General features: G+C 38.0%; 1 protein-coding gene across 1 annotated transcript in view; it reads right to left on the minus strand.

Annotated features, from left to right (window-relative positions):
* Window positions 1–360: 360 nt before the first annotated feature.
* The window catches only part of dlgap2b (discs, large (Drosophila) homolog-associated protein 2b), a 79,858-nt gene continuing 64,408 nt past the window's right edge, over window positions 361–15,810 (minus strand). The window contains exons 3-6 of the mRNA XM_075458474.1: window positions 12,669–12,886; window positions 11,215–11,368; window positions 9,177–9,396; window positions 361–5,829 (exon numbers count right to left, since the gene is read on the minus strand). Of these exons, the coding sequence (XP_075314589.1) occupies window positions 5,015–5,829; window positions 9,177–9,396; window positions 11,215–11,368; window positions 12,669–12,886 (1,407 nt within the window). The 3' untranslated portion in view covers window positions 361–5,014. The remainder of the gene's footprint in view (window positions 5,830–9,176; window positions 9,397–11,214; window positions 11,369–12,668; window positions 12,887–15,810) is intronic.

Raw genomic sequence — 15,810 nt, forward strand, 5'->3', positions numbered from 1 at the left:
GTGCCAGAGAGCTACCATTAGGCCTACAAGTAGACTTGTTTAGTCAGTTTTGTTCTTTTGGTTTGTTGAGCCCATTATTCCGAACTACAGAATATTGAAAATTCCACTGGAATCAATGTGGAAACAGATGAAAACATTTAAATGTATCATAAAAACTATGCATGACGACATATTCAATTTATGATATATCTTATTCTTATAGGGTGAAAAATGTCAGTGAGTCAGACAAAATGGATGAAAAGCTGAGGTAACAACATACAGAAAAGAAGATAATAAAGCAGATCCCTACCAGACCTACCGTACTGTCTACGCCCCCCAGCTAAGCTACGGGCGCCTAAAAAAATGAAAAAGAAAACAAACAAACCAACAAAAACAAAAAGGTGATAGCTTAGTAGAAATATAAGGCATATTAAAAGGGTTAACTTAAAAGACACTCTGCCTGGCCTATATTGTGTAAATGTGTGTTGAAATGTCTAGAATATGGACATGAAAATACTACTTACAAATCACTGTAAGTGAGCTTTATCGTTGAATGCATCGTAAAGCTATGACCCCCATTTTGCCATTTGGATTACCATCAATATAAACATCATAAACATTTGAAACATTGTTTTTATATCAGTTTATGAAAAAATACATATGGACAATAAAAAATAACAAGAAACACCACAATAAGCGCTAAAGAAAGGAAAACCAAAGTATCACGCATTTTTTTTCATTCAATTAACAAAATTAACAATCTCTAATAGGCTAACAAAATGCAGGCTAAACAATAATTTTCAAAAGTTTGTTTTATAAGGTTGACAAGATCTGATTCACTAAACAATGCAGTCTGAGATCCCTGAAAATTTCAACATGAACAGAGAAGCATGTTTCACCCAAGACACCTTGATTAAATGAGGGAGGAGAACACAGGGTTAGAAAAAGGTTTATATTCAAGCAGAATTACAGGTTTAGATGAGCTCAGATTCCATCCAAAAACCTTCGTCCTAATAAGTGGACTTCACAGAGTTTGCACAGTTGTTGCATCAAATCTCCGGATTACAACAAAATGTGAACAAAAATGGGTTAATTACATATTGTAACATATTGGATACTGTAGACAGTTCAGATTCTTTTTTTTTTTACAAATAATTATATATTTCGTTACACAAAATATGGTTGTATGGTTAAAAATAATAGTAAATACCCTTTATCTATTTTTTCTTCAGTCTTTGTTAAATGTGTCTCTCATAAACAGTATATAATTTCAAAATAACATTAAGATCTGTATAGAGCTGTATTTTGCTACATTTGAACTTGCTTTAAGGGAAGGGTAACTTCTTTGGGCTGAATAATGAAATGATACTGACACACTGAATAAAACCTATTTATAGTATGGGCAAGTTAACTGGCATTAACCAATCACCAGTTTTCACCTCAGTTTTTTTTTTAAGAATTTAGAACAATGTTAAGCATTTATACAGCATTTCCAATCATATTATCACAGCATTTTCCCCTAAATTTAGGTTAACTGTCAATAATGCACATATGATTGTTCACTAGTTTAATACATGATATCAAAAATCATGCGGAAGCTACTACATGGCAGGAATCCCACCAATAAACCCATAGATTCTAGGATACATATAAGCTATAATGGGAGAAATTTTAAGTAAGCAACTATTTTGCCAGAAACACTTAAATAAAACTTGGTGTTGCCAGGGGGTTCATGCAAAAAAAAGCAGAAAAAAAAGAATAAACACATGAAAATGAAATAAGATAAATAATATATATTTTTGTTATAAAAGAGCCACCAATATTTTTTTATAATTTCATTCCATTTCAGTCATTGATGACTTGCTCGAAGGCTTAACGTAAATGTCAAATATCTGCACAACATTGCACATTAAGATGACATACATCAAGAAACAAAAGACTTGCATAGAATGAATGGATGTAGATTGGAGACATCATGACTGGCTAGTCTACAGCACCTTTAAATTTGTTTTCATTCCCCAAACAATGGGAAAAATTGCAATTACAAATGGTAGTGAAATCCCCTGTTTAATCAATCAAAGCAAGGATATGAATACACCCCTTAGATAGATAAAGGCTAAATGTTGTCACAGTCATAAGCCTTCTTTTATGATTTATCTATGATAATCGAGCATTTGGCTGGTCTGTTATGGAAAACTTCAGAATTCTTTTGTCTATAACAACAATAGTTTTAGAAGCTTCTAAAAAATTGTATCATGTATTGCAAGTAGTGGAGTTTGACAACAGTCCAGTCTCACAAGAAAACATGTAACAGGTGCTTTTTTTAAAATCTTTACAAACCGTAGTAGTGTCACAATAACAGCCCAGAATATTCAAGATGGTAACATTTTTAATCGCCTGTTGTTCTTTTTTATACAGAAGCATTCATAATGCAAATCTGTAATCATGTATTCATGAATATTTACGCCTATCCATTCTTTATTTTCTATGCTTACCCCTTGAAGATGAAAAGTTTAAAAAGTAGCTGGAAAATATTGGGTAAGGTGGCACCCATTCTTTATTCTCTTGGCTGACTGCTGGTGACTGCTACGTCACTGTAAAAAAATTAGTTTTACAATTACTGAGCATGCAGGAAAGCTTCAAGCAAAACAGTTATTTCATGATTTTTGAAAAGTCAGTGTAAGCATATCACCAATTTGGAGCGCAGAAAGTATAGTAACTTTATCATTTTTGGTTGATTATTGTGAAACTGCTACTATGCCGTGGACCGTTGTAGCTAATTCACGTTCTAATGCAAGACTGCGTTGCCAGTTCACTTGAGTTTATTTTTCTTTGTACCAAAACCACATAGAACATAAAAGTTAAGAAGTTTCCAAAAATTCTCAGCAAAACATACATTAATAAACTGTTCCTCTGGAGCACATGATCATCAAGGCAAGGTAATCACTTTGCTAGGCTTTTAACGCCAGGTTTAATGAGTTACTGCAACAGGTATGATGGGTGGAGCAACTGCAAGAACTCAAATTTTTTTCTGGCTTCAATTTGAATGCAACCTTGCGCAAATATCATCTTTTCAAAAAGCCCCTTTCTCTGCAAGGGGGAGGAAGATCCACCTACTTTTTAAAGTGGGAGGTGACGCCTCTCCTTTATTAAGTTTTGAATGGTTCACATTTTAATCAGGGGTCTGATACATACAAGCTTTCCATGGTCCTGTGCTGCAAGCAGCAAACATCCAAAAATAAGTGCGTCAAACTTGGGATGTTTGTCATTGGCCTCAGTTCCATGTGCCTCAGTATTAACTTTGGTACTTCATGTTGGTACAATGGGACAGTGAAAGGGATGATAGTAAAAGGGAATGGCAGTGGCTAATGACCAACTATTATTTTATTAGTAAGAAACAAAATGGTTAATTGGCCAAATGTAGCAGATGATTGAAGACTCCTACCTATTAAGGTTTGACAGGAGCTCAGCTAAGCCATCACTAGTGAGGCGGTGTTAGTACATTCAGCAGTACTATACTGCACCTCTGGGGACATATCTAAGAGGTAGAGGCCCTCAGCGGCTCTGATTGTCTACTAATGGGGACCAATGTTTTTTGTTTTATTTCAGAGGTGATGAACTGCCCTAGCCTCCATTACCAAAAAAACGTAGCAATTAGAAATACATAACAATAGAAAAAATTCAGTACGTGTTAAAAACTCTGCTCCAAAATAGAATGATTGATAATACACTGTCAAACATTTAAAGACCTTCAGTCACCACTGCACAAAAAACAGACAAAATCCTACTTTGAACAATCATCTTTTTCGTGAGGAGCAAAAACAGCTGGATTATGAACATGATGAAATAAACTGAAATCAACCATGAAGACTTGTCTGGTTCAGAACCACAATCACAACTAAAATCCCTCTCAGCGCTATCAGAACACAGTATTTTTTTGTAATTGCGAACAGTAGAAGTTCTGAATATAAGTTTCTCTATATACAAAATGGTACATTTATATAGTACATATACATTGTTTGAATATGAAGGAGTTTGTGCAGGAATGAACTGAAGCCAATACATTCATACTTCATGAACACTGTGAATCTTCCTTACTGCTTTTCTCTCCTCATACTATACTTTGTAGTCAGCTAAAATAATTAATTGTAAACAATTTTGTTCAGGGACTAAGTCCTTCGAGCCATGACACAGTGCAAACTCTACTGAGTTTTTCAGAGGATTAGACTTTTACAATTTTACTGGGGTTATGATAGGCTGTTATCAAGAATCCTTAGGATCACAGTATGTATTATAGCGGTGGTTTATAATTTTACCACTCAGAACACTTTCGTTAATTGAAAATTTTCAAAAATGCCCATTTTTATCCGGAGCTGGCTACAAAACGGATGAAGGCTATGGCAAAGGAATGCTTTGATTAGGATAACTAAGGTGTAAATAATATATCAATATATTCTTAAATAATGTATTAATCTTTATGCATTCATTACAAAACTAGGGTTTATAAAGTTATTCACAGTATTTTTTCAGTATACATAGGTGCTTTGTCTGTTTCTACATGATAAGAAACTGGAATGAACATGATTAATGTGCAGAAACAGGCTGACACATGCCTCACTGCACAATGGCTGATTATTGAGTTGTATTGTTAAATATCCCTCAGATTTCCAATCATGCGTACTTCAATTGATTTATTTTTCTCTTAAGGTTAGGTATTTAAGACAGTGGAGGGTAGATGATGCTGCACTTGTTGGCACTTGGTGATCTGAAATATCAGCCACTTTCCGTCTCACATTCTATTGTCACCTTATTCTGGTTTAAGACTAAATCTTCCTCTTTTATTCCATGGCTAAGCAAGACATTTGTTAAAAATGACTTGAACAATACTGTAACCTGTTCTAGAGGTGACAGACTCTGTGTCTGCATAGAGTAAAGGGACATACAACAACAGCACTGCCCAGCTTTTCTTGACTAATGTCAGGTTTCTACCCTGGCATCCCTACCTCACCTTACCATATGCAGAAAATGTGAATGATTAGAATGACATAGACAAGTATGACATGGGCCCACTGGTGTACTTCCTGCTCCACAGTTCCAGACTGGCGCTTCTATGACCACCTGTGTGGCCGCTTGAATCTGGTTGCTTGTAAGCCTTTTGCTTTTTGTTGATCTCCCATGGGAAGTCCTCTATTGGTAGTGGGCTAGCAGGGCTGCCTGACCCCTCTGGCGTGCTCTCCGGAGTTCCTTCAATGATTTCAATTCGAGGTGGGTCCATTAAATCCATGATGCTGAAGGGTGCCGGCTCTGGCTGGCACATAACTGACTTGTCCACTGTATTATGTCGAACTGACCAGCTTGAGCCTGCTTGAATTCCGATGGACACTCTGTCATCTGTTTGTGTTGTGCTGTCACTGCAAGGCTCCCGACACAAAGTCCACATGTTGTAACACTGAGTAAAGTTGAAGAAGTTGCTGTTGAAAGTTTTTAATTCCCCACAGACATCTCTTCGCAGCTCTGCTAGCTCGTAACGCATTGCAGAGATTTCATCCTTCCACTGCAAGTTGAAGGCGGCAACCATGTTAGCAGACTCCTTAAAGGCCTGAATGGCCTGAGGGACCGGTGGCTCAGAGGTGGCAATGGGTGAGGCAGTAGGGATCCTGTAAGAAGGCGGGGATGACGGCGGGACAGAGATTGCTGTTACCGTAGAGCTAGTACTGTGCTGGCTGCGTGCAGCAGCAGTCTCTCTTTCCAGCCTCTCAAGCTCCACATAGGCAGAGGAGCTAGCACCATCATCATCCTCTATCATGTCTTCATTAAGCAAAGATGTCCCATCCACAACATCATATCCCTCTGGAAGAAAAATGTGAGTATGCAAACAGAAGGACAATCATGGTGAAAGGAACAGCTGGAGTGTGTGTGATTCTGAACTCATAAATAGACACATATCTATGGAAAAGATACAGTATGTGAGTGGAAGAGACATAACAGATCCCCTGCTTTTAAAAATGGAACCAACTGTATAATACATGATGAACACATGTCAGTCTTTTTATTTTTCAAATGTGAGTGTTTCTACACTAGAGTTGTGCAAAGTAAGGATGGTGGAATTCAAAACATTTTAGAATTTGCTAGTCATCACAAAAATCTTTTTGAAAAACTTGAACCCTCTTTTGTATGGCTTTCATTGAGGGTCAACTCAGCGAGTAATTTATATTCAATGCAGAAAACACCTAAAAAAAAGGAGGATCTTATGTCTCTTTACTATAATGACGCTAAGTAAACTCACATACTGTAGGCTTTTCACAATGTTTTTACACTGCCTTCTCAGTCATCTCAAGGCTTCTTTCCATCTTTTCACTGCACAGCACAACAAAAGGTGGAATTAAACATGAAATACATCAATCATTTTCAAATCAGAAATCCATTTTTTGAGAACGCTTTTCAAAAAACATCTTAAAAGTTTCTCAGTGACTTGAAATTTGTGCCATTTTGTGCAAAAGAAAAGATGTAAAGGGAACGGGGGAATCACAACCCACTGGGTCAAGAAGCAGATATGAACCCTATTGAACATATCAGGTCCAAGGTGGCTGATAAGACCATGTGGAGTACTATATTAACTCAGCAAGGGGAGAGATAACGTCTGCCCCTTTAGAGTTGCAACAGAGAGAGGCTGCAATCCCACAGTCAAAGACAGCTGACAAACTCAATGCCAAGGGTTAGACTTTGCCACATTTGGCCTTTTAAAAGAAGTCAAATTTTCATGGAGAGAAAAAATAAAGTCCACACATGTATAGCAGGCAGATGCTGCTCTGACAAATGATTGGAGACAGTGGAAATGCAATAACATTCAGTGCTATTTTATGGTTGCGACATGAAAACATTTTAAAACGTTTTTTGAAGTACATCGCTCATACATTTACACTTAAAATATGGTCTAAGAACACTTAAACTAGAGACATGGCAAACAACTCACAAAAAGCCAGCATCACATTCATCACTGTAATCAATATTCAGGGTTATCAGAGTTTGAGGGAAAAAAATCAGTCAAAATGTCTGAGGTTTTATGAGTTGTTTGGAACCGTGTTCACTGCTTAGGATAGAATAACGAAGGACCTCTACCACCTACATATAAACTCTATGTATCTATTATTTTTACTGAGAAGGCAGTGCAAAAACACACATATACATAGATATATGTATGCGTGTCAACATTAAAATACCTGCAACAATCATCACTGATGCCTCCAGTTGTTCTTTCCCCCTGGTTATCCTTCAAGAGATGAATGGTCAATTGGAGAGGGGTTTGCTGCTCGTCTGCCCTATGGAGCATCATGGGAACCCTTCCCCACTCAAGGGCCTACTAACCTTTGGGTTTGGTTCATAAGCTGCTTAAAGTTTGATTATAAATAATTCCAAGAATTGGTGATTGTCTAAGATAGCCTGGTTGAGTTATTGCATCTTATTTAAAGGTTACTATTCTTTGAGAACAGTAAGAAGTACACCAATGGACATGTATTACAATATGTCTTGAGTAAGAGGTGACGATATTTTATATGACTAATCACCATCCAAATAGCTCTTTTTCCTGGTTGCTATTACCTTATTCCACATATTATCAGTGATTAATCACTTTAATCTTCACAACACAATGTACAGTCAAATGCTCATTTTAGCCCATATTGAGGTGACAGATTTGGAGCCGATGGCTAAATGATGAGTTCAGCAAATAAGACGGTGGGATTGGAGGACACTCCTTTATCCTCTGTAGTTCTGTCATGAAGAAATTGTAAATGGAAACCCAACTGAAGATGAGAGGATTCCAAAAAAAAACAAAAACAACAAAAAACTCCAGATTCAACAAGAAAAACAAATCTTAACAAAATAAGTTGAAGAGTAAATGTCTCCAATATCAAAGTGACAGAAAAGTGTACAAAAACAATAAAAATCCCAGTTGTAATAAAAAAAAAAATGCATGTTATTAGAGAAAAATATTTCAATAGGGTTCATAGCTTTACTCTTGCAGGCAAACATCAAATACACTTAGTGAGGAAACTGCTGCAAAAGCTCTGCTTGCACAAAGAACCTGAAAGGCTAAATTTGTGGTTATACTGTATCGCTAACACTGTGTCACAGCAAACCTTTAGATCTTCTGTGTTAAATGAGCAGCGTATACTGAATAAAAGTAAATATGCAAGAATCTAGATTTTGGAAAAACACTTTTAAAAACACAGTATCTTTAGGGTAAGTGATTGTGAGGGAAGTAATTGGTACTGACTTCTCATTGAGACAACACTTAAGAGTCTTAAGGGATACCTTCAGTGGCACTCACATTAAGATCAGTTAGATATTCTGGATAATACAGCTGCTCACAAATTTGAGTTTCATGCAACACAGTACAACAATACTGTGATAAACTGATGGGTGTATATTTTTCATTTAATTAACAATCAGCAGGCAGTCCCTTTGTGCAACCAGCATGTGTGTGTGTGTGTGTGTGTGTGTATACATGTGGACATGTATTCTAGTCTTTAGGGCTTGTTGACTTACCTTAAAATGGTAACAAATTAGATTTTTTGTTTGTTTTATGAGGACAATTACAATGTCAGTTATCAAGTCTGTGCCAATGTGTTGGTACAATAAAGCAAGGGTAGGACAAGTGGAAGGCTTGTCCAGAATATCTTCTTGGTACAGACATGTCAACAAACTACCGCTCCCCTACCTCAGGCCAGTTTCAGATGCCATCCCTCCCTAAGTAACTCACACGCTTTGTAACACATATATAACACCACACTTTAACATGCTTAGGGAAGAGACTCAACCTCTTAGGCATGCCTTGTAATGTGGCTGTGCTGTGTTGTGATAATATGTGCTGTGGTTGTGTCTTGCTTAACCCTAACCCTCCTACCCATGTCCTCTTTTACAAGCAACTCCACAAGTAACCAACCAGAGGCTTGGTTAATGCATGTATCATGCAAAGTGACAAACAAGCAAATCCATCTAAACCTTTGGGAATATGCAGACACGCGAACACCGCAGCTTCCAAAGAAAATAACTGTAATCATTCAACCTGGTGCCTCTGAATTTCAAGGGTTCCCCACTGTACATATGTAGGTATGTCAGGGTTGTGCGCATGTATTCGATGTATGAGGATATGTAGACTAAGCCCTCTCTCATTTGGGGGGGGGGCGTTGTTTTACCTGTTGTGGATCTGAGAGTTGAAGTGACAGTGGAGGATGTCATTGAAGGCAAGCAGTCGTCATCTTGGGAATAACCAGCCTGAATTGCACGGAGGTAACTGTGGCTTCGAGTTCGGAACGAACCAGGCAGGTCCAAGGCCTCCATGGCCTGGGATTCTACTTCACTAAAAACGGACTCGCAAACTGACTCAAACTGGCCATTGATCTCAGTCTCACTCACCTGAGAGACAAAAACAGGAATAGCAGTCCTTAATTTTTCCTCTTCCTTTCTCTTTCTCACTTTGATTCTTCCCCTTTGTACAGCAAATATGAAGGAGTGTTAGCATAAGGAAAGGGCACTGTCAAATTCGACCTTAAACTGAATGAATGTCAGATCAAATGAAGAAAATGCAGGTGACAACAACAAACAATCAGAAAAATATACAGTTTTTGTTTTACAGCATTCAATTTACCAAATATTCAAAAACAAAGATCTACCATACTATATGCTGAATGCTACTAGATGGAAGAACACATTACAGAGGTCAATTTCTTATCTTGTACTTTGATTTCTAGCAAGTCTCTTAGAAAAATACTGAACAACTCTAGCTGACATAAGAATAATTCATTTGTTGATGTCAAGATCATGCAACAAAGTCATTTCACTATGAAAATAAACTATCTAACCTTTAGTCCTGACATGTCTCATCTTGTCCTTTTCACAGATCCAAGTCACTGCGGAAGTTTTATAGTTCTGGTAATATTTGACTTAAGTACACTTGTATATATTTGACAGTTATTTAATGTAGTTCCTCTTAAAACAACAGTCTGTATAGCAGATTAACATCCGATGAACATAATCTCATCTTTTTACTTCAGCATTGGGCTCACAAAATTCTATTACAAAGCAGACAAGATTTCACTGTCATTTAAGACTTTTTTTTAAAACTGGAAATTAACGCCGATTGTACAACCCATCTTTTGACCAAAATCTGTCTTCCTGTTACTCCTTCTCCATAAAGAAGCTTTGTTGGCGGCTCTGTCAAAGATCTTCTTAGTGCAATAACCCCGTCTTGTGCCACCATGGAGGTCCAAAACAGACTCGCACAATTGATCCAACTGTGTAGATTCATAGCAGGGTATTAAAGAAGGACATACCTGAAAGGTTGGTGTGTAAAGCTGGGGTTAGAGATTAAACCGTTGTGTTTACAGGCCTAGTCTCTAGTTTGGTGCATTGCTTGAGGAAAAAAATAAAATAAATGAGTAAAAAATCCAATCTTTTAGCCAAAAGAAACTGTTGCTTCTGGTGGTGTCGTTCAGCTTTTTAGCTGACATGTTATCACAAAAAAAAAAAAGAAAATGGGGGATAAATTGTGTATTCTGTCCTAATTTGTATGACCTGTTCACTGGGTAAACTGATGTAAAACTCACTTTTTATGTATGATTTGACTCTCCTTTTTTTTGCATAAAATACTGTGAAAACAAACTGTAAATGTTAGGCTGATTTTTTTTTAACTAACTGTCTTAGGTGTATGTGTCCAAAAAAACACTAAACTACTCTTATTGACATGAGCTCTTCTCATTTCTCAATTTTTTGGCATCTTGTCTCTGTTCTTCTCCTTTTATTCTGCTTGTGGTTCTGCAGGTATGTTTACGGAAGCCTTTTTGACACCTGTGATGTATAAAAAGGCTTTAATGTTGTTCTACATTTTGGATTGAATTAAAAGTGAATACACAAGTCACAAATATTGTAGGCTATGCCAAAACAACTGACAGATTATAAAGCTGTCCTACACATGATATTTAGCTAAACTTGGTTTGAAATTAGAATTTTAGGCCAGGTGGAAGGGACCTGGTCGTGTGGAGAGTAACTGGGGATTTACCAACTGAGAAATGAGAAGAGGGTTATGCCCATGATCTAACAATCAGCTGTGGACCTCCATAGTTTAATATCCCTACAGCACTACACAAAACATCTTTATAAGAATCATAAGAAAAGCTCTCATCTGTGTCTTCAAGTGCTGCTTCTGCGCGATGCTTGTTTATGCATGAGACTCACCTGGCTGACGCAGCTAGCCTGACTGAGGGTGCTGACGGCACGCATGTAGCTCTGGTTGCGAGACCGAAAGGGAGGGGGATGAAAGGTGGTGGCAGGATCCAGCGTGACACTTGGGTGGGGTCGCATATCTCTGGTTTGCAAGTGGTAACCCTGGCTGAACAAGGACAGGGGGTAGGACAGACACAATTCACAGTTCAAAAGCCACAAATGGAACATCAGTGGGTAGAACTACAGTTAAAAAAATCAGCTGGCCTACATACATGCGCAGAGAATGCTTTAATCATGATTGAATATAACCCACTTTAATTAATTATCTCTTCATGATAAGTGTCCATTCCCAAAACTGTGCAGCACATGTAAGGCTTGGTTTTGGTAATTATGAGTGAAACAGTGAGAGCTATTTTTTCCCAAAAATAGAAAGGTGTTTTTGAGAGAAGGCAAAAGCAGAAGTGATCAAAACCCCACTGAGATGATGGTAACAAAAATGGCACTAAGTGCCAGAAGGGATAACTGGTGTATCATGCCTCCCCAGGTTCACAGAATTTGGCTCTATCTAAAAGCTACAGTGTTTGAAAGCAAACACTCACAGAGAACAATTAATTGAATGGAAACTAGCTGAGTAACCATAAGCTTAGAAAGTGAGGAAATTGCACCCCACTCAGTGGAAAACTGAGGTACATTGTATTGCTTTACCAAAAAAAAAACATACATAACTCCTCACTATAGAATATTCTAAAGCTGGAAGACTCTAATTTTAGAATAATTCAAATTTCTCTTTGAAAACACTGTTATGTGGCGAATATTTTCCATTAATATTAGCAATAAATTCCATCATTTTAACTTTTTACTGTTATATTCTGTACTGTGGTGCTTGAAGTTTTATGAACCTTTATATGTTTATCTGAATTATCTGTATTTTTGCATAAAAAGTCACGTTAAAAAGAAAGTACACCATTTTTACATTTCAAAAGGTGTTCTGTATCAACTAAATGGACTGTACTTTAACATGTGGCCTGGATTAGCCGGGAATAAAACCACCGATCTACAGCCCCTTCTGGCCCTCAAAAAGTCTTGGAATTAGGTAAATACAGCCTCAGATTAACAACAACACATGACGTGTTAGACTGTTAATCATTCATTTAACAAAAAATGGGACAACGTGCTATCATAGGAATTAAGAGGGTAAGTAGCAGCCAGGTGTTGCTAATCAAATGTACTTGATTAATTCATCATTTGCAAGTATGGGTATCTCCATAAAAGCAAAAAAAAAAAAAGTCACAGACTAAGTTTCCAACAGTAATGCAGCAGGTGAACGTTGTCATCTGCACCTATGTCCTGTGTGACTCTGGCGCTTTTCTTCCACAATTGTATGAGAGCTTGCCTGTTTGCATATGTAATATTTAAATCAACACATAGTGTTGCAATGGACTTACTGAGCGTTCAGCCAGGCCTACCTTTGGGGGTCTAAATGGGGTCTCTGCATGGCTGATTTAAGGACAAGGGCATCAGGTCGAATGGCCTTCTGTGGAGAGGTCTTAGGACTGGTGTCCGAGTCCCCACTTTCGTCATCCACCTCTCCCATAGCTTTGACATAGCTACTGCTCCGCATGCGCCGACATGGGATCTCCTCATCCTTCTCACCGGGGTATCCACTCCACTCATCCTGGGGCACCTGTGAGAGATATTCCAAGATGAGAACAATACGACTGTACTCCTCTGGGATATAACTTGTTTACTTGCACCACTATTTGTGGAGACTTCCTAAATGATGATGAAGCGCAGGTGTATTGTAGGTCGCTGTGTTCTGAGACATAAGCTTTTTCACACATCAGTTGCTCATTGCTGCTAAAAAGACAAACGTACCAAAAAGAGGTGGATCATCACTGATCATCAGTATGTGCTTCACACAACAAGCTGATGTCACAGAGTCAGCTGAGTGACTGCAGCATTGTCTGTTGGATCAGCATGTTCAGTGATGCCAGCTTACCCTGAGATAAAGAGACTGTTTTACCTCTGTTACTACCTCCCTTGCCAGCTCAGAGGCTGATCAATGTCAAAGCCCCTTTCTGTCTCTGCACTCATAAACATGACACCAATATGCAACATAGGCACATCAGTTTAAAATGGCTTAAAATGTCAAGCTTTGCTTGTGTATTCCAGAGGTGTACAGGAAAGTAGAGAAGAAGGAACGTATACAAGGGCAAAGATGTATGACAAGTCTTGTACTAGTGATCTCTTGCATGAAGGTCTGTGAATAAGTGAGATGCTAATGTGGGTGATTGTGGACGTCATCACAAAGGAACATAGAAGAAGATGTAGAACATTGAAATCCTGACTGAACATGATTTTAAGCTGCATCTGTGTAGGGAACAGAGTTAAGAAAAAAGCCGTTGTACAATTTTTGACCATCAATTGTGAAACCGCACCGTTTTTCACTGTGGACCAGCATAATATTTGTACAACCTGTCATGAGATTTAGTTGTTTATTTAGAACTAATTCATTATCTTAATGACTGGCGATTTTGTAGGAGAGTGCATCTGCGTTAAAATACAAAAAAGTTACTTTAATGCTCTAAGTTTGTGTCAAAACTCCAGACACCAGAGAAGAAGTACATCTGTGCTTCTGACTGAAGGGCCCTCTTTATTCAGAGGTGAAGCTGTTTCCTCTTCAAACACTGTTCTGACAGTGGTACTGAGAGTAAGGGTATTCAGAATTACCTTCGAAGGGCAGTAGAACTGAAGCTGTCTCTTCACAATCTATCTAAGAAGAATGGGAGGAGGCGAGTAATGATTTGCAACTGAGTGCAGAGAGACCGGTGAATGCATAGAGAGGGGGCCCACCTGTCCAATTCCTTTCACTGCAGGGAGGAAGGCACCGGTGCTCACAGAAGAAAGACTGTGAGGTGAAGCTGTATTTCTCTTTGTCTGAGAGAAATTAGTCTTATCAGACACAGGACTCTGTTATTTCTTGTTTCAATGAATTGACTCAGCTCCCTGTTTCTTTTTGCAACCAAAAATTCCTTTTTCATTCGTGTTCCTTTCTCATTTGACTTTGCAATCACAGCCCGGATCATTTAGCAAGTTGTATTATATCAGACATATGTCTCTCTTCTGATTGTAGATTGTAGTACATAAGTAGTAGTGTGACAGGTAGAATTATTTGGCCTGACATTTCCCATCAAGCAATATGTCTTTTGCATATACACGTATGGCAGTGTTAATACTGAAACAGTATTTTGTTCAGCTCTACAATCAGATAAATCTTCTTTTTCAACAAATGCTTGTGCAAAAAGAAGGCTGGGTAGGTGGTAAATTGAAAACATATGTTTGGCTCAATCAGAACATTAGCAAAGCGCAATGTTAGTTGTCAATACAAACAAGAAAAAAAACATGTCTCTGTGAAACTTTTTTTTTCATTCCTGTTCATTACTGTGGCTTATACACTGAATAGTGGTGTTTCCTAAAGCTTTGAAAACAAATCTTTAAAGCTTGTCTTCAATTTTTGTAGCTATATCTGTTTTTGTGGTAGAACAGAAACTGACGGATTTGTTTATGTGCCATAATGAAAAGATGCCACAAGCACCAGGGCTATCTTTTGTATGCAAGAAGCCTGCATGCTAACCTTCCGAGTCAGGTCTTTATGCATCCTCTAAAATCAGTAAATTTCTCCTTAACATAACAAAAATAACAAACATATCTGTCCCCTGTAAGTGAAAAGAAGATTTTTTTATCAAGTTCGGACATTATTGCAATTCTAGCATTACAGCAACTGATTACACCTACTAACTATAACACCATAAAATGAACACATTTGTATGCAGTGGATAGTGTTATAACTGGTTTTCTTTACTAAATGGGCCAACAAAAAAGGGACAGACCTAGCAAGGCATCAGATTTCACCACAGCACAGGCTTGTTCATAATTGTATTAGATAGATTTAACAGCAAAACTGTTTGTGAACTCCATTTGTAACCTTTAAACTCATACAAAGTGCATCCACTCAGTCCAAAAACTTTGTTTGCAATGTACAGGGACCTTAGAAAAGCTAGAGAACCAGGCTCACTAATCCAGTCCAGAGTGTGGATCCATATTCCTTATCTTGTATCTCACAGTAAGTTCCCTTTTCTCTTTTGACCAACTTCTAAGTCAAACTAAAACAGAGCTAAACAGGCAACAACAGCGGCAGGCACAGATACCAGGGGAACATTCCTCAAAAGATAGCTCGAATCGTGACCTGGCATACTTTCACTGTCTCTTTAAGACTTGTTAAACACCAACACAACCAAGAGTAGCCCGTATCCGTATCCAAGTATGTCTGGCTACAACTCCACGTTGGACCAACTAACTCTCAGCACATCCAGTTTGACTGGGGGGTTAGTCAGTGTGGAAACTAAAGTAACTAAACAAACGACTTGGATGTGGGTGCAGTTGGAAGGTCCAACGCTACCTTCCCAGGAGGGTACTTCACGACTCAGATTGCTCCATATATTTGTGAGACCGGCCCCAACTGGAAGTAAAGCACTATAACATGTAGAGGTGCATTTGTCAATCACTAAATCAAAGCAGTTGTAGATACATTGTCAAGTCCTTACTGTA

Source organism: Odontesthes bonariensis, chromosome 24 (assembly GCF_027942865.1).
Source record: "Odontesthes bonariensis isolate fOdoBon6 chromosome 24, fOdoBon6.hap1, whole genome shotgun sequence".
In the NCBI taxonomy this organism is placed as follows: Eukaryota; Metazoa; Chordata; class Actinopteri; order Atheriniformes; family Atherinopsidae; genus Odontesthes; species Odontesthes bonariensis.